This window comes from Dipodomys merriami, unplaced genomic scaffold, assembly GCF_024711535.1.
Source record: "Dipodomys merriami isolate MVZ:Mamm:240054 unplaced genomic scaffold, mDipMer1.0.p SCAF_636, whole genome shotgun sequence".
Lineage (NCBI taxonomy): Eukaryota > Metazoa > Chordata > Mammalia > Rodentia > Heteromyidae > Dipodomys > Dipodomys merriami.
Window position 1 is genome coordinate 98,924 of NW_027206220.1, and position 26,367 is coordinate 125,290.

A 26,367-nucleotide genomic window follows, 5' to 3' on the forward strand; every position below is an offset into this window, starting at 1 on the left:
TGCCATGCTTATCAAGCTACCCGCGTAGAAGCAGGAATAACACCTACCTTGGGTCTCCTTGCAATGTATGAGAAATGATCTAACATTAAAGGAGGGATATAATAGCTAATTAAAAATGGAAGCTATAAAAATATGTTTAAAATGAAAAGCTTACTTCTGATGTCAATAAGATAGCTACCTGGCTATCCTATTACATATCTCCCATATTCAAACAGATAAAAGGTCCAAAAGAACAACATAACATCTTTCTTCAAAGTTATATTGAAAATACAAGTATGGAAAAGGACACTCACCATAAGTGCAAATCATTTTACTTGCTTCTCTGAAGAGAAGAATTCCATTAGGAGATGATACATCAAAATTCAAACGCTGGGATCTAAGAAATATAGTAAAAAGTTAGACTATACACACAAAGAAATTAAATATAGGTTTAAAATGTCTAGCACTTTCATTTATCAATAGAATTAATTAATTATTTAATTTGCTGGTTTTGGTCTGGGGCTTGAACTCTGGGCCTGGGCACTGAGCTGCTTTTGCTCAAGGCTAGCACTCTACTATTTGAGCTAAACTGGGATCCCCAGATCTCAGCCTCCAGCGTAACTAGGATTACAAGCATGAGCCACTGGCATCCAGCTTGAATTAGCCTTTGAAGTACCACTCCTCCATTCAACAACTGTTGATAAAATAGGTACACTACTTTTCTTATAAAGATAGTAGGACAGGGCTGGGAAGGTGGCTCAGTGGTAGAGCGCTTGCCTTGCATGCCTGAGGCCCTGGGTTCGATTCCTCAGCACCACATAAGCAAAAAGAAAAAAAGCCGGAAGTGACGCTGTGGCTCAAGTGGTAGAGTGCTAGCCTTGCGCTGAAGAGCTGAGGGACAGCGCCCAAGCCCAGAGTTCAGGCCCCACAACAAAAAAAAGAAAAAAGAAAAAAGAAAAAAAGGATTGACAAACCATCCTACCCTGCCAGCCACTGTACTGTCCTTTCAAGATATAATGGCACTTTGAAAAAAAAATTAGCAAAAAAACCCCAATAACATATCAACTATCTCTCTCTATATATAGATATATCTATGTATCTATAGATATTTCTTTTGTTTTTTGGGTCAGGTCGTGGGGCCTGAACTCTGGGCCTGGGCGCTGTCCCTCAGCTCTTCAGCGCAAGGCTAGCACGCTAGCACTTGAGCCACAGTGCCACTTCCGGCTTTTTCTTTTTGCTTATGTGGTACTGAGGAATCGAACCCAGGGCCTCATGCATGCAAGGCGAGCACTCTACCACTGAGCCACCTTCCCAGCCCCTCTATAGATATTTCAACAAGCAGACATTGTTGAAGCTGTTTTGCCAGGACAGCGTGAACTGTTCTTTTCAAAACACTTTAGTATTAACAGTAATGACAATATCTCAAAGGTATTATTATGAACACTTGATAACTGTATTATTGATTACAACTATGACATAGTTTACACAGTTGTGCCAACAGGAATGTAACTGTTTAAAGAGAGGAAATGGATGGAGAAATCACATTACACTTGAGGAAGGATGTTTTTTAAGGTAACAGTTTCCTGGGACATTTGTTCCAGATATGAATTTTCTGCCTACAGAGTAGAGAGAATGCTTCACAGTATACAAGACAATAGTTCTTCCCTTTAGACTTAGAAGTTGTTTCAATTGTCTAATTAAATATGGATATTCAGTGAAAACACTAACATCTTTAACATGAAGTGCAAAGTCAATCCTACTCAAGTATTTAAGCCACCTTTAAGAGTTTATTTTATTTTTTTGTTGGTCGTGGGGCCTGAACTCTGGGCCTGGGCACTGTCCCTCAGCTCTTCAGCTCAAGGCCAGCGCTCTACCACTTGAGCCACAGTGCCACTTCCAAGAGTTTTAAAAAAAACCAAGAGCTTGGGGCTGGGAAGGTGGCTCAGTGGTAGAGCGCTTGCCTTGCATGCCTGAGGCCCTGGGTTTGATTCCTCAGCACCACATAAGCAAAAAGAAAAAAGCCAGAAGTGGCGCTGTGGCTCAAGTGGTAGAGCGCTAGCCTCGAGCTGAAGAACTGAGGGACAGCGCCCAGGCCCAGAGTTCAGGCCCCACGACTGGACCACCCCCCCCCCCAAAAAAAAAAACCCAAATAAACAAAACCAAGAGCTGACATTTCACTGTCAGGTCTTTTCTCTCCTCTTGTTTAAGAGTAAAAATATAAATGATGGAGGTGACTAGCAAGTTATAACTGCAACTCATACAACCTGCGGGTCTTTCCCTTCTAACGTAACAGTTTACAGAGGCATTAACGGATAAGATAGCTCCGTGACAGGCAAGTTGGTGCTGAGTCCTATCAGCAAAGCCTATTTTAAAGAGGCAAACACAACTAGCGTGATGCAGCTTCTCTCTTGTAGCTGCACCTTTGTTAATATTAACATGCAGAGTATTTGAGTCTCTGCTGGTTGATACAAATGATAAAGCCAAGTAGGCAATTTCTGAGAAGTCTTATGGCTATTTCGATGAACCCTGAATGCATCTTGGCATGGAGGAGGAAGAACACCACCGGGTAAGAGCCAGGGCAATGTCCAGAGCTCAGAGAACACAAATGTGTCCTTGGTTTGCTCTTGAACTCAATCTGCTTTTCAGAAGATCAAGCAGCAAAACTTGGACATTCACTAAACATTTGTGGCTAGGCAAATGTGCCCTTCCCTTCTGTGGCTGAGTGTTTCTTTCAGTTATACAGCAATGTGGCTAGGCAAATGTGCCCTTCCCTTCTGTGGCTGAGTGTTTCTTTCAGTTATACAGCAATGTGGCTAGGCAAATGTGCCCTTCCCTTCTGTGGCTGAGTGTTTGTGCTTCTTGGAGTTACCGAGTTAACCTGATGAGTGTCATAACTGGTAGGAAGCTAGGAAGGCCTACCGCAACAAATCAGGACTCTAGTCCTATTTTTTTGCCGGATTGATTTCTGGTGCTGGTGCTAGGGCTTAGTATCACACTTTCTTTTTTCCTTAGGCACTACACTGGGCTGGCTTCAAACATCCATCCTTTAGAACTCAGCTGCCTGAGTAGTTACGGTTACAAGTGTGAGCCACTTCTGCCTGACACTTTGGTTATTTATTTATTTATTTTTGTCAGTTGTGGGGCTTGAACTGAGGGCCTGGGAGCTGTCCCTGAGCCTCTGTGCTCAAGGCTAGCGCTCTACCACTTGAACCACAACGTCACTTCTGGTTTTTGAGTGGTTAATTGGAGATAAGAGTCTTACGAAGAGTAATCCTAACTACTCAGGACCCTGAGACCTGAAGGTTTGTGGTTCAAAGCCAGCTGGAACAGGAAAGTCTGTGAGATTCTTATCACCAATTAAACACAAAAAGCTGGAAGTGGAGCTATGGCTCAAGTGGTAGAGCTCTAGCCTTGAGCACAGAAGCTCAAGGACAGCACCCTGGTGCAGAGTTCAAGCCCCAGGACTGGCAAAAATAACAACAATAAAACACCCACCAGGCAGCAGTATGACTGCTGGAGATTTGTTCCTGACAACTCCCTCCACCCTGCAACCATACTGCTTACCTGTTCTGCATCAGTTCTGCCATAAGTTTCAAGATGGGTGTTGTACATGCTGGTTCTCCATACCACTGTTCAACAGCCCTCTGGAGAACTGGAAGATATGTGGGGTATCTTTAATAAACCCTGTTAAAGAACTTAACAGCTGGGCTGGGAAGGTGGCTCGGTGGTAGAGCGCTTGCCATGCATGCATGAGACCCTGGGTTCCATTCCTCAGCACCACATGAGCAGAAAAGGCTGGAAGTGGTGCTGTGGCTCAAGTGGTAGAGTGCTAACCTTGAGCTGAAGAGCTGAGAGACAGCGCCCAGGCCCAGAGTTCAAGCCCCACGACCGACAAAAAAAAAAAAAAAAAAAAAAGAAAAAAAAAAAAGAAAAAAAGAAAAGAAAAGAAATTAACAGTCAAATGGATGTAGTTTAGTGGCAGAGTGCCTGCCTTGTGTGTGCAAGGGCCTGGGGCCAATCCCGGGTACTTTAAAACAAAATAAGTATTTAAATGTCAAGAGAATGCTGCTCCTAAGAAATTAACACTACCTAAAAAGAAAAGAAGGAAATTCACATTTGTTCTGTTTAGTACATAATGGTAATTTTATAAATTATTCTTTCTTTCTAACCTACACAGACTTTTTTGGGGGGGTAGGTGGGAGGGGAGATTACAATTTGCTACTAACTGTAAAATATTCCTAAGTAATGGATTTCTTGGCATGTACAAATGAAAGGTTCACTTTTAAAGCACCCTGTAAGTAACACATTTAAAGAATTATACTTAATGTTACAGGAGAGGTAAATAATTCAGTTAATATTCAGTTAATAACAAAATTAATTTGAGTCATTATCAGGTTATCCTTAGGCACTATACTGAGAAAATATTTTTTATTATTAAATTTATATATATATATCAGAAAAAATAGTAACAGTTTCTGAGAGTATCTATCTCCCAGTTTTCTTTTATTTTTTTCTTTCTTTCTCTCTCTCTCTCTCTTTCCTTTCTTTCTTTCTTTCTTTCTTTCTTTCTTTCTTTCTTTCTTTCTTTCTTTCTTTCTTTGTTGTTGATGTCTCTGGTATAGCTCTAAGAAACATCCAGGGTGGTGTTTTGGATAACTGCATCTGTTCAAGATCACTGTTGCTAAAAGACTGCCTCATGTAAGTGCAGGAAGGAATTTCCAAACACCCTATTAACATGCAGGGTGGCCTCTGGCCAGGCTAGGTGATGGACACCTCCACGTGGCTCCACTGGCCCACAGCCGGCTGGCCCCTCACCAAAAGGATGCATAAACGTAGGGTCAACATCTAAAACTGAGGAGGAAAACTCTCGACTATGCTAGTGTTTTCATTTTTCTTTGCCAATTCCCAAGTGTCTCTTTCTGATGTTTTCCAATGTATTCTTTGCTGCAAATTGAAGTGCTGAACTACACCACTGAATGCTGAATCCGGCATTATGGGATGGATAGAGAACTCCATGCTGAGACGTTTCACCATTGTTTTTCTTCCTCTTGGAATGATCTTGGAGTTCCTGAGCCTGGTACCCCACCCTTCACGACCCTGGCTGACCTCAGCCTTATCATTTAGCACTTCTACTCTGCCTGTCCTTTGGCCTTGCATTACCCCTGCAAATCATCTGATGCCAACGCTTGTCTCGCGTGCTTCTCTGCCCAACATAGCTCTGGTCTTTCAATACCCAGCGCAAGTTTCACCTCCTTTGGGATGTTTTCTCTATCTTTGTCAAAAGGCATCAATCTCTTTCTCATCTGTGTTCAGTGAGCACTCTTGACAAAGTGAATCAGGACTGGTTGTTGAATTGTCAGCCTGTCCCCCTGGACTGCGTGTTTCTAAAAGGCAGACAGCCATCCCTCTACTAATTTCTATTTGTCCCCCAGATTTCGGTGTAGCTGTCAATTATGGGAATCCCTTCTCTGCCCCGCACTGGCCTCATCCCAACCTAGAAGCAGGGCCTGCAGGTGGGTGTGCAAACCTGTGCTGCCACTGTCCGCCTCCCCTTCCCCACTCTCTCTCTCTGCATGACAAGCTTTATAAGGCCAGAGACAGGTATTTCTTGTGTATGTAAGCTTGGTTCAAAGTAGACTTCAATAAATATTTGTTGTTCGAACCTTGACAACCTATAAATGACATAAAGCCTGTTAGGCTACAACAACCTATGCATTTCCCTTTGAAGCTTTAGGAAAGCAGTGGAAGTCCTTCAAAGAGTAGTATGTCACCTGAAAGTGCACAGAGTAACAGTTTCCTCCATGAGACAAACTACGGTAAAGCTGTGCTTACTTACATTGAAATGATTCCCTTAACAATCTATTTATTAAATCCTACTTGGCAACAAGCATTACTTTATAGTTTGCAGAAACTAAGTGAACAAAAGAGGAAAGTTCTGGCCCTCATGGGAGCTGGATTCTAATAGATTCTAATATGTCTATTAGAATGTGTGTGTGTGTGTGTGTGTGTGTGTGTGTTAGAAAGCGCTGTGAAGGAAAATAAAGCAGGGGCTGGAGGCAGGGAGTGTGTATGTGGTAAGAGGCAGCCAGATGAAAATGGTAAAAATAAAATCAGAGGACTTGGTTATTAACTTAATTTTAGCTACTGCCAAGTAACTTTCTTTTTTGTTTGTGTGTGTGTGTGTGTGTGTGTGTGTGTGTGTGTGTGTGTGTGTGTGCGCGCGCGTGCACACGTGTACTCGCGTGCACCAGTCCTGGGGCTTGAACTCAGGGCCTGGGTGCTATCCTTGAACTCTTTTGCTCAAGTCTGGCTACTTCTTTACTACTTGAGCAACAGCTCCACTTCTGGCTTTTTGGTGGTTAGCTGGAGATCAGAGTCTCTATGGACTTTCCTGTCCAGGCTGGCTTTGAACCGCAATCCTCAGATCTCAGCCTCCCGAGTAGCTAGGATAATAGGTGTGAACCACTGGCATCTTCCAACTATTCTGCATTTCTGACACACTACAAAAGCTATTGTTTTTGACAGATGGAAGACATGATTTACGATTTACGAAGCTGAGGAGCAGGGGTCGAGTTAAGGAAGACACAGCTCTTATTCTTGGGGAATGCATAAGTTCTCAGGGTGGCAGTCACATCAAACACACTGAGTTCTAAAAAACTCTCCTGGACACAAACCCTGGGGTCATTATTAAGAAAGCCCGAGAAGGCTCATCAAGAAGCAGAAAGCTCCAAATTTCAGAACTGAAGACCACCAGAGACCACACAGGTAAGGGACTTCTGCAAAGTACTCCACAGGCGCCAGGGCCGTCCTATTTTTCAGAGCCCACAGCACTCCTGATGGGACAAGGCCAGGGGCTGCGAGGGGACGCTCCCGGCTTCCTGTGCAATGAGAGTGGTGACAATTCTAATATGCTTCTGACAGAGGTGACTGCCACAGAGAAAATGAGCGATTATTGGAAAGCAGAGCAGAGGTCTACTAAGCAGGAGGTTAAAAGGGCTTGGAGTGGGAGCGCCAGACTCAGATTACAGGGTGAGAAATCAAAACCCACCCAGGAGCTTCATTTTCCAGGGCCTTAGAGTCTATGTGTATACAGACAGGAGGCAGAGAATGAGTCCACAGGTAGGAGAGGTATAGATATAATCGCTTTCACTTAGTTCTTCCCAATGAATTCTAAAGATCCATACCAGATTAATGAAAAATCAAAAGTATTAATGGGATGGCCTTTACTCTTGTATTCCTTATGCCTGAACAAGAAGCACTCAAAATACGCTTTATAGTGACTTACAGGTTGACTTTTCAATCCCATATCTATTTGTCCATCATGATACTGCCAATTACACGCTTCTTGAAGTGTGTTGGATTTTGATAGCTAATCCCCACTTAATCCAAAGAAAGGCTTTCTACTGGCTATTGAGTACCGGGCTAGATCCTGTAACTTGATATTCCAGGGTCCTGAGCAACCGAGGTTTCCAACCATGAAGTAAGTGGTATTTCGGATGAGCCATCCATTCTACTATTAACTTCCTGCAGTAGTGAGTAACCAGTTGAAAAGTTGTGTACTCCAGGCTTATTTATTTGGCAAGATTCTGGGCAGATGTAACCTCTCCTTATCTGTAGGCATTTAGTTGGTAAGGTTCTACTCAACTAGAAGCTCCTCTGGGTCTGGGGTCTGGGTCTCAGTTACCTAAATCCCTCGTGAAACCTGGCTGTCCACCATGCTGAGCTGGTGAGCAACTAGGTCTCTTTGCTTCCCTCCCTGCTAGGAAGGAAAGAAACAGCAGTGGTGGAGTATTTACCAGTGCAGACACTGTACTAGGGCCTTTACAAAAGGTCATGGGTGTCACTAGTCCTGTTTTAGGAAAGATTCTGTGACATGGAGACATGAAGTAACTTAACCAAGACCCCCAGGCGGTAAAGTGGCACAACCAGGACTACCCTCTCAGACTATTCCAGAGTCTGCGCTGTTCTGCACATCTGCCTCTGTAGGAGCTTCTGTGTACACTGACAGGATTGACTCCCTGACTGAGAAACAGTGAGCTGGAAGGACCTATCATGACTGGGGAAACACCCAGCACGGGACATGATGTCATGTGCATCCCTTTATTTATTTATTTTTGCATTTCCCTTGGATTTTTTTTGATATTTTAGTCTAAGTATGATGTTGGAAAACTTTAAATAATGTGATTAAATGAACTATAGGGTAAGGTGTTTATTATTATGTTCCCACTATAGGGGTAAAGAAGTGTATCAAGGATTCTCCTTGAATTCGCTAGTCATAGAAACAATTTATCAAGAGGGTTGCTGGGTAGTTTCAGGCAATTTGGTTTTGGACATGATAAGCAATGTAGTGTGTGTAGCTGTTAATGCAGTCAGTGTTTATAAAAATGTTTATGAATTAAATAGCAAAGCACTAAAATACCCGCTTATCAGATAATCACCATAAATAAAATGCATTTTGACTTTAAGATGACATGTGCTCTTGTCGAATGGCTCCTCTGCACGCTAGGGTTGTATAACAAATTAAAGAACACATATTTATGTGGATAAAAGGCAAATAAACTTTCCCAGCAGTAATGTGGGAACCATCACTGACGGTTTGACATATCAATTTTTCAGGAAGAATAAATGACTTTCATATCCATGGCTATTTTCTTATAATATACTTAAATTCATTTTTGCATTACTTGAATACTTTGGGAAGAATCTATACTTTATCACCTGAAACTGCTTAAAGTATTTCGAAATATTTTAATAAAGCTTTTTGAATTATCAAATAATGTAACTTTTAAACAAATTTTAGTATTATTATAAATATTTGCTCTTCATCCCTTGCCCAAAGGAAAACTATAAATCTTGTCTCAACTGAATGAACACCATTTATCATATTCATTTTGTTGTCAATACAATTATGAAAAGCCTTTGGCTTTTTCCCAAGGAAGCCGATTTGCCACTGAAACTCAATTATTATAAGCAGGACCAGTACCAAACCGTTGCATTTGGCAATCTAGTCCAGCTTGCTGCATAACTGACACTTCGCCCTCCGACCCTGACCTTAATAACTTCAACACCTATGGTCAAATGGAGGAGACAATGGTTTCTAGTTCAAAACAAAACAGTAAGTCCCAAGATTTTATATCTGCTATTTTCTGCCACCTGCTGGACAAAAGTATCATTTCTGTTAGGTGTCAAAAAGGAACTAAGCTAGAGCTAAAACACAGAGAAGAGATTTTTATTCTTCAACACTGAGGAAAAAGTTTCTGGCCTGCTAACCAAGGGGCCAGGGGCTTGGCTCAAAAGGCAGGGCGCTTGCCTAGAAAGCTGGAGGCCCTTAAGTTCAAGCCCCAATTTTGCTAAGAAAACAAAACAACAAAAAAAACCCCAAACCCAACAACAGGGTAGCAAAAGCTGCTGAAGAGGAAGACATTGTTGGACAGGCTAGCTAACCTTGTGGCTTATTTTCAAGAGCACTATCAAAACTAGATTTTTATGATTTTTTCCAAACAAATGAAAGGTTTTGGCTTTGGGAGCTATTTGTTTTAGAAGACTAAAAAGGCCATATGTAATTCCAGTTTATCTTTCCTATTAGCAGTTAGTGGTAAAACTTCAAATGTTAAAACTTATAATATCTCCGTACATGTACACTATATACTTACAGAAAGCATGCACTTGATTCCTCAGTGACATGGAAAAATCTCCCACCTAACCTTTGTACACATAAATCTGATAAGGCAGGTTTTAATAGCAAGTAAAGCGTAACCCGAATTTAAGTCAGCACTCCAGACCATGTCTGACATGTTTAGCAATGTGCGGAGGACCCTCAGGCGTGGCCTGTTCCCTGCTCTCCAAGGCTATGAATGATGATGGCCCCATAGTTGGGAGACTGCCTTTGTGAAATTTCTTTTCCAATTCTGATGGCAGTTTGGATAAGAAAAGCTTGAACGAACCAAGTGAGAAACACGTAATTTAAAAAGTAAGCTACAACTGAATGCAATTTTGAAGGTAAACTAGAATTTTTCTTATGGGCTCTGATGGTTTCCCCTAAATCATTTGATAAAAGGCAGGAAACCACTTTATAGTTATATGACTTATGTAAATGGTCACTATTAAGATGTTAACAGTGTGCGTGACCAGTACAGGAGTGCCACACATCATTCAGAAGGCAGCGTGCATATGTTACTGGTCAGGACAGGACCTACGTATGGTACTGTTTTTCTTTTAGACGCAGAATGCCTTTCTGGCTTTGCATAGTCGATAAAGAGCTGGGTCTCAGGCCAGGTCTGTCCTCCCCTGAGCCCCGTGCTCTTTGGATTCTTTTATGACAGGGTTGTCGGTGGACATGTTTTTTTTTCTCTCTGTATTAGGGCTTGCTAGTAGTAAATTCAATTTTTACACTGAGACAATTGCTAACCATCCATTTGCCCCTCGTTCATGTCTATTAATATTTTCATCATAATGACAAACTGTAGTGTAAGGAGTTATGCTTCAGAGGTAAAGTTCCCTCTTCAGCCCTGCTGAGATTGGCGCAGAGGCTGATATAGCCTCAAAAATGCCAAACGGCAGGATTCACTGATCCTGAGGTTAAGATGTTAGCAAGATTATTCCTGCAACCCCAACATAAACAATCATTTGGGGGAAGTGATTTTTAAGTTGTCAATATTTAATGACACCAAAAAAGTGACCTCTCTGAACTGGGTCTCCAAGCACTGTGCTCAGTTATCTGCACTGCTGCTTCTGTGTTGTAATTTTTAGCTGATTACACATTAGTTCATTTAGCTTTGTTTCCTCTTCCCTACTGTGCCACACGATTAAACGAAAGCAAGGGGCCTGGCATCCCTCTGTGCACAGAGCTGGTATTGTCACAGTGTAATAAGGATACATCCAGTCAAACAGCATGGTGTAGCTGGTCTTTGTGTTTAGTGCAAAGGCAATCCCTCGAAGATCTCTTGCCAGCCCGATCAACATACGCTGTCAGTGGGAAAGAGACACAGTAATTGATTTTCACGTTAGCGCAGAGCAGATGGAGTAATAATCAGGCAATAATGACCACATATCTGATTTTGATTCATTAGCTCAAATGTCTCGCTCAGATCCTTTTCTATAGAAAACCAGACTCTTTAAACAAACAGGCCACCAATCTGCTGACCAACTCCACTTTGTTTCTTATATATTGAACTCATCACGCCAGTAGCTTATGAGCATTTACAGTCTTAATACCTTTTGTTTCTGAATCCTGCCAAATTAGAAAAAAGAATGATAATTTTACAAAATAAATATGCACAGGGTTAAGACATTATTTAATAACAGCAAATCTTAATAGCATTGACTTGTATAAAATCAGTCCCACTACACAATTTAGTCTGCCCTGGAAATGGGCTACACTTACACTTTCCTAATGACTGTTTAAAAAACTTAGGACAAAATAAAATGGGCTAAGTGATCTACTATGATATACCCAAAATAATAGTTGTATTCTTCAGGCAAAAAAGCTATAAAGAAGCTCTATATTCTCTCTCTCTCTCTGTCTCTCTCTCTCTCTCTCTCTCTCTGTGTGTGTCTCTCTCTCTCTACACACACACACACACACACACACACACACATCTTGGTGGCAAGGCAGTTTATCAGTCTGTTTGTTCCTTGATAAAAGGGACTAATAATGGCTTGTCACACAGGACTAGCAGGAATAAACTTGTGTGTAAAAATGCCTACCAAGAGCCTGGTTCATGCATAGTAAGTGGTCCATAAATACTTTTAGAGAGAAAAAGGGAAGAAAGAAATCCCTCTTGATTTGAATGAAAGAGATCTGAGTTATAGTCTGGACTTGTAATTAAGCTGTCCTTAGGATGATGCTTGAGAAGAGAAAAGAAAACCCATGAACAGATGCTAGAATGTCAGAACAAAGAACACAAACAAACATAACTGCAGAACAAGGGGCGGGATAATTCGTATATGCAACTGGGATTTCTGAGTGTATTGTTTTGGTAGAAATATTTTGCCACAAAATGGTCTCTGAACTTTTTACCAGATTTTTATGTTTCCTCACACTTGGGTGATAAATAAAAACCTCTCCAGGAAGTAGTTTAAATCACCGTGAAGGAGGCAGTGAATCCTGATCCTCACCTTAATGGCTAACCAACATTTCAAAGTAGCAAACAGGTTAACTGTTAGAGGAATCCCATTCTACCTAAAAGATGACTCAACGTAACTGAAAGTCGTTTATAAGAATATTCTGTTTCTACTGCCTAACCGTTTGCAGTGATGGTTACTCAAAGTTCTGAACCTAAAAACACTAAAATTTTGTTTCTGCTTTCTAAAATGCTTTACTCTATCATAAAGCCCCCAGAGTTTGCTTTTATAACAAACAGGACTCCTTGCAATTACCTGGTGATACCTGGTACTTAATTTTTTTCTACATATTAGGTAGCCTTTTTTTTTTTTTTTTTTTAATCCCTCACAACCTGGAACTCTTTTCTTTTCATTCTCAGTGTTCCACATTTCTTGTAGATTCCAGAACAAAAAGGAGCCTTCTTTCAACAATTACAGTGGCTGTAGTCTATATAATCCTATAGAAGCTACACTTGTTTTTGCCATCTGTGAAGTGATCTTTTTGTTCTGTTCTTATTATACACATTTGATAGGTTACAGAGCACTTTTCCAAAATGTTAAGTTTTCATATAACATAACCCACCATCCAACTCTAAATTAACAGCAAAAATATGAATTTTCCTTTGTGCCTAGCACAACAGGCTTTTTTTTTTGTATTTTAAAGTATCACCATTATGTAAAAGGTCAATTTTTATTTGATTACAGTTTTTCTTTCTTAAAGATATCAAGTTAATGCAAGTGCTATGACTGACTTAAATCCACAGCTTTTTTAATGCAAGTAAAATGGGCCACAGAATCTTATCAATGTATTACTTTAGGAAATGTTGCTACAGAGCAGACAAAGTGTAAAACAACCAGATATAAGTTTTAAATAGATTCAGCTGAGCAGGAAGTGCAGCGTGAATGAACAGAAGAAACAGATTTCTTATATTCTTATGCCTTTTATCTCTGAAAGCAACAGGAAGTGCTGTAATAGTCTAGACAGATACACACACAGCACTAAAAGAGTGTACTTTTTTAACACAGTGCTGGTAGAAAACAAGGAGATCCTTAAGCAGGAGCTCAGCTAAGCTGCGGAGTAACCTGGGAGTGAGCGGCGGTCTGGCTGGGGGCTGGAGGAGAGGGCAGCAGACCGCTCAGTCACCGGTCTGAGAGGTGATGTGCCCTGTATTTTCAGTGAGGCTGTGTCTGCCGAGTGGGGTAGGTCTGGGCATCTATTCCTCAGACTCCTTTTGGATAGTTCCAGGAGAAACTGCTGAGCGCTTCCGGACGCCGCGTGGAGAACAGTTGTCTGTGTGCCAAGTATGAGACGGATGGGCTGGGAAACAGCCGAAAGGCCGCTCCTTCCACCCTGACCCCCCAAACAGGGTTTCTAATGGAAAGTCTGACAGACCCTTTACTGTAGTGGCACTACTGGGGGAGCTATAATATTATCCTCATAATTCTACTATATAATAACAACAAAGAAAAAGAAGGTGAAGGGTCACTGTGCTTTGTCTTTAGAATTAAGATGGCTGTCTTCATCCTTACAGCATACTCTTAATTCTGGAGACACATCTTAATAACCTCTAAATAGTTCCAACAAAAGAGCCGTGTCAGAGGAATGAGCAGGCCCCAAGGTGTTTCAACTGGAGTGTTTTCATCTGCCTTTATTGCTCTATCCCTCTCCAGAATTAAGGCAATAACCTGTGATAAATTATTCAGGAACTGCTACAGGGATCAAAGCAGAATCATTCTGTTAAAGTGCTGTTTGCAACATTTGGCACTTAGTGCGAAAACTTTTAATGTGCACATGCTGAAAATCAAGGATTTTAAATAATTTAACATCGCGGAGTTTTTACGAAGGGACTAAAGATAGCAAGGTCCTATTTAACTGCTCCTCTTCCTCTGAGAAGTTTTCATTCATTTTCCTTGCAACAATGACGTCATGGCCAAATCAAAAACGCTCATGGCTCAAGGGAGCACTGCACTACATTTTACTATGGATAAAATTACAGGGAGAAAAATACATTTTGAAATAGCCCTCTAGGGCTAGGATTTGTCACAGTGTTTCCTATTTCCCCTTCACTTTTTAAGAGGGAAAAACCTCAGAAATTCAACATGCTCTTCAATTTTATTAGGACTAAGTAGGAAAACAAAGCTATAAATTTAAACAGTTTCGCAGCATTTGCTTTCCTCACAACTATATTTCAGTTTGGCAACACAGGTCCTCAATGTTTAAGACCTCCTGAAATCTGCATTTGAAAGGTATCTATAAATAGGGAGTTAGAAGATTCTGGTAAGGATTATAAATTAAATGAATTTGGCAGTCTGGCAGCATTTTCATAGAGATATTTTAACAGAATCACCTCCTGTGGGTTAGAATACTAAATACTTTATTGACGAACAAAACTGGACTGTTTTTATCTCTGGCAGTTGCAAAATGAAGTACCTGAAAGCACTTTGCATGTATTATTTACTCATCAAGCTAGAAAAACAGTCTTAACCTAATAAATTACACTTAAAAGCATTTAGTGCAAAAGTTTTGTTTATGATAAAGCAACAGATTTAGTTCTTTACTGGTAGCTTAAAGCACCAAGTTTTCTTTACACAAATTAGACAGATGGTGCTTACAGTAGAATTTACTAAAGGTCTGTCACAACAAATGCAGCCAAGCTGCATATTTAATCACTGCAGAATCTTGTCTACCTGCAGCTGCCAACTGCTAATCCAATTTCCCTGATAAATGTGGCAAGAGACACGATCAGCAATAAAGAGCATCTAACTCCATTTTCCTGCAGGGCGTCTTTTGATGAACATTTAGGACGGAAGCGCGGAGTGCACTGTATGGCCTTGGCTTGTGGCAGCTGCGTGCATTCTGAGTCACAGTTCTCAGGTTACTCACTTAATTCTGCCACTATCATTACGTTGCTATTGATCTCGGTGGCTGTTGCCTACACAGCATTACTCTAGATGAAGCTGAATCAGGCAGCTATCATGCATCAGACTTGCTCAAAAGCCTGGAGATTTCCCTTAATTACTTGTGATTTTATTTGCAAATACCGTTAAAGTGTAATCAAGCAGTCACTTTCCAGGGTCGTTAAGAACTTGCTGGTTTAGGGATGTATCACTGGAACTCCATTAAAAATGACTCTAGGAAGACGGTTTCTATCAAACTAGATGGGATTACATCAAAACAGGCTTAGAACATAATGAAATCTTCAAATGAGACAAATGTAATTTTTATAAAGATGGTGTTTTTTTAACGTGCTCACTGCTTTATTTTGATAAGGGCAGCAACAGTCACCTTCAAGCTGACTTTACTGGACAGCAGAAATATTTGCAAGGCATCTAAAAATATAGTTAACCTAAATAGAAATTGTGATAAAAAATTCAGCAATACAGGAAACACAGAGAAAATATGCAAGATCTTTTCCAGTTGTATCGTTTCAGAACATGGCACACTGATAAACAGTCATTTTAAGAACTGTAAAATTTATAGCACTTGGAGAATTATATTTTGAGGAAGATTCTACAGATACCATCGAAAGCCATCATTTTCCATTTGGCTTCTTCTTGTTATTTTTATTTTTGTTTTTGGTGAAAGGAAAGAGTAGCCATGCAAAAGATGGTTAATATTTCAACATATTCCATGTAACAATAAAGTCTGACTCAAGCATCACCATCAAAGGTGCCTGGACTATTTGGAGTGCATCTGTGATTCTTTCAAAGATGATAATCAGCATCAATCTATTTAATATAGCCCCGATACATTATAATTCCAGGAGATACTATTTCTGTGTAGCAGAGCTGTGGTTCCCATCCCCCATGTTAAAATAGGGCAGCTTTATCACAAACAGCTTGCTATACTTAAGGATTTTACTAATAAAACATAATGTGGTCTTAGATATTACGACTGTTGCCACAGCTGAACTGACTTGTCAAATCAATCCTAATATGGCTCCCACAGGCACATAAAAACCTTATTTAGCTATCAGTTATCCTAATCACTCTGTTCAGTTACGAATGCAATACTTCAAGACCAGCTCCTATTTGCACATATATGCCTAGCCATTTAATAAAGTCTTGATTTATATAAATTCTTGTTTAAAAATATTTAGAGATGTAGTGTTTAAGCATGTTGTGTCTTTGTGCATTTTCCACTTGGATGCGTTGAAACATCCAGCAGAGGGTAGATAAGTGAACAGATGTTTCAAGTGGTGCACACACAGGTGCGTTCTAGTAGACATATACAAGGTCTAGTCTAAGAGGTGCGCACGAGGCATGTTCTAAAAGACAAGTTCGTTGTCTAATCATGAGATGGCTGTCCAATATCACTCAGACTTCAAAGTCCATTTGTATTAGAAGCTAGGGCTGGGCTCCCTTGAAAAGTACAGTTTGGAGTGCAGGCAAGCCTGAGGAGGCCCAGAGTGCCCCCCTCCCTCCCCCCTCCCTCTCTCTCTCTCCCTCCCTTTCTCCCCCCTCTCTTTCTCTCCCTCTCTCCCTTCTCTCCCTTCTCTCCCCCCTCCCTCCCTCCTTGGAACTCGTGTAAGAACAAAATCATCTTTCTTCATTGGACAAAAACCCACCTTCACGTCTTCCTGTTTAAAGTTGTTGTTGAATATTTGTAACACTGTTTCAAAAGAGACTGTAAGAGGCAGCATAAAATTCTCAAATTCATCCTCATCTTCACCTATCAGAGAAATAAAAGGGTCACACATGGTTTAACCTGCATACTACTGTATGTTAACCTCAACCCTGAGCGCTTCTCCTGGCTTAGAAAGCTTCCCAGGAAGAGGTCGCACCCTTCCACATGTGTGCCTCGGCTCATTGAATATTCTGGTGCTCTGCCTTCTCTTTTGCACCAAATGAAATAGAGAAATTACTTACCAGCCATTTTCTTTATTGGCTCTAATAGGCTCATGCCTCCGGCAGCTCAGCCCTGCAGCCTCTGGGTCTGCGGCCTCCAGGAAGGCTGCTGCCAAAGCCGCCCAGACAAGGGTCTACTCTTCCCTTCTCTCAGGTGCCACGGACCTGAAGGGCTCGTGGACTCGGGCGCCCAGAGGGTTCTACCTGACTGTTCTTTTAGTTGTGTTCCTTTTCAAACTGATTTATTATATAGATGGCAAAGGAAATTTTATATGCCCCAAAGGACAGGGTCTCCCAGGTGTCACTGGACTTTCTCTATCCTCTCCGGGAACACGTCTCACATTTTATTTCCTTTTCATTATGGACAATAGGAAAAAGAGAAATCCTCCATTAAATTTTCTTCAATGTTTCTGCTAAAGCAGAACCTTCATTTCATACACAGGTATACACAACCTGTCATTTCTATTTTTTTCAAAAGCAGTCTCTTTGGAAATTAGATTGGATTATCTTGTTGATGTTAAACCACAAAGAACCACGAGCCAGCCCATTTACTGATGAAGAAACAGAAAGGTTAAGTGTGGCTGACACGGGCGGAGGTGGGGTGATGTGGTGCACACCTCATTTCTGTGCCACTAGAATGTTTCAATAGAACACCGGGAGGAAAGAAGAACTCAGGGCTGGGAAGGTGGCTCAGTGGCGGAGTGCTTGCCTTGCATGCCTGAGGCCCTGGGTTCGATTCCTCAGCACCACATAAGCAAAAAGAAAAAAGCCGGAAGTGGCGCTGTGGCTCAAGTGGTAGAGCGCTAGCCTTGAGCTGAAGAGCTGAGGGACAGTGCCCAGGCCCAGCGTTCAGGCCCCACGACTGGACCCCCCCCCCCCCACACCAAAAAAAAAGAAAGAAGAACTCAAGAAGAGACAGCAGCCAGAAGCTTTCTTAGGAAAATGTCAGTGAACAGGAAAGGAACAGACTGGACTGAATCAGCGACAGGCTAGGAGGGGCACAGTCCTCCCGGTGGGCGTGGAGGCTGTGCAAGGGCTGGATTCGGGTCCCGCTTACATGGGACCCAGGAATGGCACTTTCGGTGAGGGCTGGGGTGGACTGCCTGGGCAAGGGGCCCAGGGGCCCCAGGTGAGCATGCAGCGGCCGGCTTGACCTGGGGAGGGCAGGGTGGGGCCAGTCCTTCCCACCCCATCTGCAGATATATAAAAAGACGGGGCCAGGAGCAGAGAGGCAAGGCCTTCAACCTCGGCTTGGCAGCCTGAGCATCCCTGAGGGACGTGTTAGACGCACACTTCTACCAAATACAAGCTTCGTGGGCCATTCAGATGCCTGCTAGCACTGGAGAACCCGACCTACCCACGACCTTACAGAGAAGGAACCTAGGGTGCAGGCCAGGCCCCAGGCCTTCCACACTGTAGTTACAATGTGGATGTGGTCTCAGCCTGTTTCTCCGGGCCAGCCTGGGATCCCAGTCCTCCCTCTGCCACCTCTGGAGTAACTGCGATGACACCATGCTCAGCTACTGGCTGCTAACTTCTTGCCTGGGCTAGCCTTAGCCGGCTTCCCAAATAGCTGGGGACACAGGGCTTAAAATGCAGGCCACTGTACACAAGCTCATTTGGGAGATCAGCCACACCGGTCACCCAGGCCACAACCATGAACCGGGGCTCACTGACCACGACGTTGGTCTCTCCTGACTCTTTTTAAAGAGTGGCTGATCTGGATAACTGCTGTTTTTTTTTTTTTTTTATGATGGTTCTCTTCCCTCTGAACTCACGTAATTTGTTTCAGCAGTCTAACGGAGTCAAGGACTTGGCTTTATTGACAAAACCATGCCAAAATTTTTCTTAATCTGCTATTCTAGACAAAAGATCCTAAGTGAAGACAAACACAGACCAAATTACAAGCCCTCTGTCAGGTGGTGTGCAGCCGTGTTATTCCTCTTCTGTTGACTGGTGGTAGCAGACCTACACAGAGCGCTGAGGTGCGTGCTCCCCAGTCCCTTTGCAAATGTTCTTCCTTCTCTTTTTGGTCTCCTGTAGCATCATGCCCAGCCTGTTTCTTTTTTCTCGCTGGAGATTAAACCTAGGGCTTCATGCATGCTACGTGACCACTCTACCTTTGAGTTATGCCCTCCCCCGTCCCCTCTCCTTTCTGCCTCCTCTTTTCACGATAGTCTAAGTTTGTTGTGAAGCTAGGCACTAGTGCCTCAAGCCTGTAATCCTAGATACTCAAGAGGCTGGGAGCTGAGAAAGGTGGTTCAAAGACAGCTTAGACAGGAAAGTCCGTGAGACTCTTATGTCCAATTAACCACCAAAGTGCTAGAAGTGGAGCTGTGGCTCAAGTAATAGGGTGCTAGCCTTGAGGGAAAAAGCTAAGGAAAGGCCCTGAGTTCAAGCCCCAGTAGGAGTATACACACAAAAAATCTTGAATTACAGATATTTAAGCATAGCTCCCTAAAACCAGCAATATTGTAACACTACCTGTATCATACCATTACCCACCACCATTTGACCAGAGATACTGTGGGGACTGAAGGAGATAAAACTTACAATATGCATATGTAAATGATCACCCATGAGCCCACACTGACAGTACCCTGGGCATAGCTGGAGTGCTGGAACTGTGCGCCGCTGTGTTTCTGTGATGGTGTGTGAAGTGAGGCTTCTCCACGGACAGGCCCAGCTACCTGACTTCACCACACACTATTTAACTGCGATACTTTCGAATCTCTGTGAGCCTTAGTTCCCTCATGGATAGGGATAAACCTACCTCTCTTTTACTGTAAGATCAAATGTTAGGAAAAATGAAAGCTGCTCATCTGGGCTCAGTAGCTCAAGTATGTAACCCTAGCTACGCTGGAGGCAGAGACCAGGGATGACAGTTCAAAGATAGTCCCAGAAAAAAATTTGAGACTCCATCTCAGCTAATGGCTGGTGGCCGCCTTCACCTCCTGCAACACGGGGAAACACGGTAACATTATTAACCTGGAGAACAAGACACGAAAGGATCCCACCTTGCAAACAACCAATGCAGAAAGGGACTAGAAGTGTGGGCCACGGCTCAGAATGCCTATCTAACAAGCATGAGTTCAAAGAAAGAAAGAAAGGAGGGAAAAGGGGGATACTCAGAACATAGCAGCGATGGCACTAGCATTTTAGTATTAGTGCCAAGCCAGTGCCTGGCATTATTAGGTAAATACTGTGTTTGAAAGCATGACAGCTGCTCAATAAAGGTGAGTATTTAAGGTCCTCATGTTCTTAGAGCCTGACCTGAAAACAGCAACAACAAGAAGGCTGTGGATGTAGTTCAGTGGCAGAGCGCTGCCTAGCTTTTACAAAGCCTTGGTTTCCATTCCCCATGTATCGCTCTCTGTCTCTGTCTCTCTCTCACACATACACCCAAATCCACCACCACCAAAAAGCCAAAACCAAAAAACAATGGCTGAATATGATCAAATCCTACACATACAATATACAGTAGGCACAGAGTTCAATGCTGTCTATACGCAATTTGTGTTTTCCCCGTTATACCACTCAACTTCTGCTAACAACAGAACTAATGCCATACTTTATTATTTAAATTAGGCACATTAGCTTTGAGTGCCCCTTGTTTCTTAAAGGCATATTTTCACAAAATTAAAGCCAGGCAAACGTCCAGCAGATCATGCAGTGATGTGAACACAACTACCAATAATGAAGGACTGAGTGAGAGTTTCTCTACACCAGGGAAAGTATGTGTGTGCAGGAATTAATTTTTTTTTTAAAGTCAAGTCTTTATTAAAAGGCTGGCAACTACATGGTGGACTCCTGTCTTAAAGACCAACAGCCAAAATGGTTTTTTGTTTTTGTTTTTGTTTTTTTTTTTTGGTCAGTCATGGGGCTTGAACTCTGGGCTTGGGCGCTGTCCCTCAGCTCTTCAGCTCAAGGCGAGCGCTCTACCACTTGAGCCACAGCGCCACTTCCGGTTTTCTAGTAGTTTATTGGAGATAAGAGTCTCACGAACTTTGCTGCCCGGGCTGGCTTTGAACTGCGATCCTCAGAGCTCAGCCTCCTGAGCAGCTAGGAGGTGGCGTGAACCACCAGTGCCTGGCTTAAATGTTTGTTTTTGAAATACTTACCTACCATGTGGTATCAAGCTGTGAGTGAAGTGGGCTCACTGTGTATATACATAAAGAAAAATCTTACTCTGTTTTCTCAATGTGGTTCTCCCAATCAAAAGTCTCAACTATTGCGAGAGGTAGAGAAAGGTACTGAAAAAAGTGCATTCAAGTCAGGAGGTCTGTCTCAGCCTGAGTCCTGACTCTCCAACCTCTAAGCCTGGCTGTCCTTGCTTGTAACGGAGAGATTGATATTTACCTTCTAAGCCTAGCTGTGTGGGGTTAGCCATCTGCAACTCCCCTTGCTGGAACTTCATAAATGACAGCCACTGGCACTTTGGTTAAATAAAGTGTGACCACAGATTGCTGTCCCAGTACACTTTCCTTTGGGAACAGAGCTGCTCCAACAAACCTTCGCTTCTCCAAGATAAAGATGCTGATCCACAAAAAATATAAATTCAGGCAGCGGGGACCTCAGAGAGTCCGTAACCTGCCATGTTTAGGTCCACACCACAGCTGCACCCAGAGCGTCCGTAGGAGAGCACAAAGTTCTTCTTGTCAAGACTCGAGACGGTGCCTAAGTGCTCCTTTGAACAAGGGCCAAACGCGGCCTCCGCTCCTGTTTCCAGTTTTCCGCTAGGTGGAGGAGTCCCATCCACCTCTGAAATGACCTGTGGCTTCAGGCAGGCCAGGGTATTTCAGTATCTGTCAGGAAGTGTTGTCAGTGCTTGCTTCTATAGGGAAATAATAGCCCTAGATACCAAGGGCATGGTTTGATGCATTAACAGCCCTGAACATCCCTCACTTAGAGGTCTCCCTGGTAGTCAGCGAGTCTGACTTTTAATAAATGTTTCTTACTATTTACCAAATGCTTGCTTTGTGCTGGGAATTCCTCTAAATGATATAAAGATGTATGAAAGAGACTAAACAATGGGACTTCTGCTACTCTGAACTGAATATAGGGCGGCTCTGCCCGTGCTAGGCAAATGTCCTATTACTCAAGCCACACCCCCAGCTCAACAACAGGTCAAGTCCTAAAGACAGACAGATAAGAAAAGTGAGGCTCTTGGAAATTTCACTGGCTAGGGAACCGGACTGCTTAGCTTAGTTCCTAGAAGAAAAACACAATTCCCAGTGAGGAGCACTGCTGGTCTTTTCTAAGAAACTTAGCCTAGAAGTTTCACCCTGAAGCATCTCTTCCTGGGGTGCTCTGGATTCTCCCCTGAAAACCAGGTAAGTTATTAAAACTGGATGTGGACTTAATGGGTTGCTTTCTGCCTACAGGGCTTGCTAATTAGTCTTAATTATCTCATTATAGATTCTAAGTATTTCCAGATGCTTCTTTACCTCTTACTGCCCACTTTTCTACACTGTCCGCACACCCGCTCCCTGCCTGCCAAGTCTCTCTTCCCAAAAATCTCTGCCAAGCCAGGGACACAGGTGAAATATGCCATCCATGGAACAGTAGCTACTTCTGACCATACCCCTCACCTGCCGAATCTTCCTTGGAATTTGCTTTGCCCAATTGTTAGACGTAAGAACAGATTTTTAAAATTACTGCTCACTGTCACCAACCATCAAACTGAAATATATTTCTATACAAGGCAGATAATACAACGGAAGCTGCTTATCTCCTAGAATTTTAGAAAATAATCCTTTCTTTTTTCCTCTTACTGCCTCCGAGCCCCAAATCAATCACTAGGTCCAAACAGTTAAAATAAAAGGGAAGATAAAATTACATTTCCTAATTGACAGAGAAGGCAAAAGGAGAAGGCACAGTTGGGCAGAAGTGGGTGAAGTTGTGTGATTAACTGTGGGAAGACAAGCGCTCTGAGCAGAGCAACAATGGAATACTATCTGCTTAATGAAACCTGTGATACACAAGGTAATGTTCAGAAAAGGGGTTTGCAAACTAAAGTTGTATATGAATGTGCTGGTATTAGTAATGAAGCAAAGAAAAATTTCCCTTTTGTGTATTTTAATTCTAACTTCTAGCTATTTCTGGAACACTCTTTTTTATTCAAACTATAAGCTTATCATATAAAATTTCTCAAATGTAAGTTAGCAATGTCTTCAAGCACTAATTACCTGTTACAAGGCGTAAGAGAATATGGGCACCGTTACCATCACCCCTGAAGACTGAACTGTTTCTCACCACCCGTAAGCACCATTTTAATATCAGTGTCCGCTCAGTCACTGAGAACGGAGTTTAATTCTACCCACATGCTTCTTGAGTAGCTCAAGAGCAATCCTAGCATCCCCGGAAAGGCAACTGCTGGTGCTGCCACCACTGCCAAGCTTCTAATGTCTGGTTTCTTTCTACACTTCCCTTTCCAGTGTTTGCCAGCCGGGTTCATCTCCATTCAAGTTGAATAACAGAAGGTTTTCATTCATTCAGGTGTTTCACACTGGACAGCGCCTTGGAGTTTTCCATTTACGGGCATGGGTAATGCTCGTTCTTTTCAGTTTATTGGATTGACAAAGTTAAAATTCACCTAACCCAGGGAGCTTGAGCAAGGGCTAACATCCAAACGCAGACAACTGGCCATGTGCATGGGAAGGAAGCGATTGCATTCATTTTAATAATTTCTTGGGTTTCAAAAAGGAAATAGCCAACAAATCTTATGCTTTGAGATGTCATCATTCTCATGATGAAGTGCTTTCAATTCTGCCCTCATACAAGCGATCATTTTCTCTAGCGAAAGCAGTTTGATAAAACAGTTCAATTGTTTGTTGCCAAAATTCCCCATTTTCATCTGAAATACAACCTGGGGCACATAGCATCTAATTAAATTCATACAAAGTACAAATCATTGAAGAGAAACCAAAATGCTTTTCAAAGTAAATACCAATTAATGTGACACCCAATTCTGTTTGCCTTTTCTAATTACTTCAACGTGCACAGCTGATATACAAAAAATGTTCAATTTATTTTGTAGGATTCAATTACAATATATATGCTTTATATTTCAATCCAAGAATCACGTCCAGTGCTTTTGCAACCACAGGTTGGTTAGGAATTTTTTTTCTTATTTGATGCTTATTGTCCCCCCAAATCAATGATTTAAAAAGTTTGCCTTCAGATTGTTTTTTGAGAATGGTTCTCACCATCCAGTACTTTTCTTTCTTTCTCTGATACATGATCTGTGTTGTTCTGCTACTCCTCTTTATCTTTTTCTTAAACTATGAGGCCGTATCTACAGGAGTTCTGACAACAGTATGGCACTCAACCTAGCTTTTGAGACAAGCTTTCAAATAATACAAACTTCTGTTCAATAATGCTCTCCCAATGACCACCTGCAAAGGAGCAAAACTTCGAGGAGAGGCCGACAGATGTATGATCTGGCACAAGAACGGCCAAGAGAAGCTAGTCCTGAGTGAAGGTAAGCAGCCACTGGGCTGCCCTGTCTTGGGGGCCAATGGTCAAAGACACTTCTAGATACCCTCATAGAGAAGCAGAGCTAATTCCAGAAGCCCTAAGACTGGCTTCTTGGTTATGGTACACTTGTTTGCCACTTATATTCAGTAGGCATTTAGTGAACATCTACTGGGGCTTGGTTTGAAAAAGACAATGTCAATACTCTACAGGGCTCAACATTTTAGGAAGAAGGGCAACTCCAGATCTTGAAAAGGGAAGAAACTGTTTATATCACAAAACTCACTTCATACTTACACATTTTTAAAAAAGTAAAAACCACTTATAAAATGAGTTCCTTTTCAAGCAGGCTGAAGTCCCATGTGCACAGCTGCTATCGTTTTAAATTTTACCTATGTTCTCATAAAATGGCCGCCTTCTTTCTGTGTCACTCAAGGTATCTAAAAACGGGAGTAATGACATATTTACCACCCCCACCCCCTTAAAAAAAACCCACTTTGAACAATAACATCAACTTACGTATCAAAGGACTTTGAAATCCTATTAACTATTGGATATATTTGTCTTTAACTTTGGTCTCTCTACTTTGTTCACTCTGTGTAACAGGATCAGTATGAGAGAACTTCCCAAGATGGAGAACTAAGTGAAATTTATACAGGTTTTCAAGCCCTTTGAGGCCAGGGTCCACTATGCCTGACACTTCACCCTGATCTCAGAGGTTAATTAGCACAGTATATGCTTGCTGACTGAATATCAGGGACAGTGAGAGTCTGGATGGAGTCTGGAGCTGCTCTTCTTCATGCCAAAGCAGCAGTCAAGAGTAAAGAGGACAGTGTGCAGTATGAAAAGCTGTCTTTCAGATCTTCCATTTGCCTAAGGTAGCACATGATTGGGCTTTGCATGCCTGGTATAAACTCTTCAAATATTTATAGACAATTCTCTTTGCCTCCAGCCCTAGTTGTCACTTAGCCAAGTTAGACATACATGGTTCTTTTAATCTTTCCTTAGATATCAACCCCACTAATTTCCTTACTCTTTCCAGCTGCATTCCTCACAACTTTTAACTGTTTTTCTGGTGACTTATTCCATGGAAGTACATAAAAATAATATGTGTGGAGGATGAAGGGGTTTAGTTACCTTCCCATGTCAAGGTCCACTGTCTTTTTTGAGTGAAAAGTAAAACTATCTTCTTTCTTTTTCTATAATCACATTTAAAAAATCATGTGTAACTTGCTAGATCAATCAATATATTGCAAGAGAAATAAAAGGAATCAGAATTATAGTCTCTGAAGATGTTATTGTTGATGGAACTTTTTGTGCATCTACAGCGGCTGGTCTTGCCTGCAGTATTCGAATGTACGAGATGGGAGTCCACAGAAAGATTCGGTGCCACTCCAAGACCCTAACTTCAGCTTTTCACAAAAAATAACAAAGTAAACTGAAACCAGACAAGGGTGTTTTTGAACAGGACTCACAAACCACAAGATCTCAAGAATAAAACATAGACAAACAGGGTATTCATATAAAAAGGTTGTGCACAATTAACCAAGTGCAAAGAAACATGGAAGAACGGGAGAAAAATACTTGCAGGGCATTTTTTTTTTCTGACAAAATGTCGATATCCACAAAATATAAGGAACTTTAAAAACTCAAGAGTAAAATAACCAAAAATCAAAACCCTTTTTAGAATATGGGTAATAGGTTTAAATGGCTACTTCTCAAAAAAAGACACATGAATGGTTAACAGTGTATGAAAGATGTTCAACATCACTAGTCACCAAGGAAATGCAAATCAAAACCACAATGATGCACAATATCACTCTTAGAAAATGGTTATTATCCAGAAGACAAAGACCAAAAACTGGTGAGGATGTGGAGAAAATCAGAGGCAATGTGGCTTAGCATGTGACCAGGGGTTCTACTACTGAGTACACCCAAAGGAGATGAAGTCAGTCTGCCAAG

The 26,367-nt window shown here is 41.9% G+C and overlaps 1 protein-coding gene across 3 annotated transcripts in view; it reads right to left on the bottom strand.

Moving 5' to 3' along the window:
• LOC138815304 (ran-binding protein 17) overlaps nt 1–26,367 on the bottom strand; it is a 210,685-nt gene that overhangs the window by 45,300 nt on the left and 139,018 nt on the right. For 2 of the 3 annotated variants that reach the window (XM_070004641.1, XM_070004640.1), the window contains exons 15-17: nt 10,856–10,944; nt 3,544–3,651; nt 294–376 (exon numbers count right to left, since the gene is read on the bottom strand). In XM_070004641.1, coding sequence (XP_069860742.1) covers nt 294–376; nt 3,544–3,651; nt 10,856–10,944 — 280 coding nt within the window. Of the gene's footprint in view, nt 1–293; nt 377–3,543; nt 3,652–10,855; nt 10,945–16,649; nt 16,754–26,367 lie in introns of all 3 variants that reach the window. The other variant, XM_070004642.1, reaches the window with a different exon arrangement.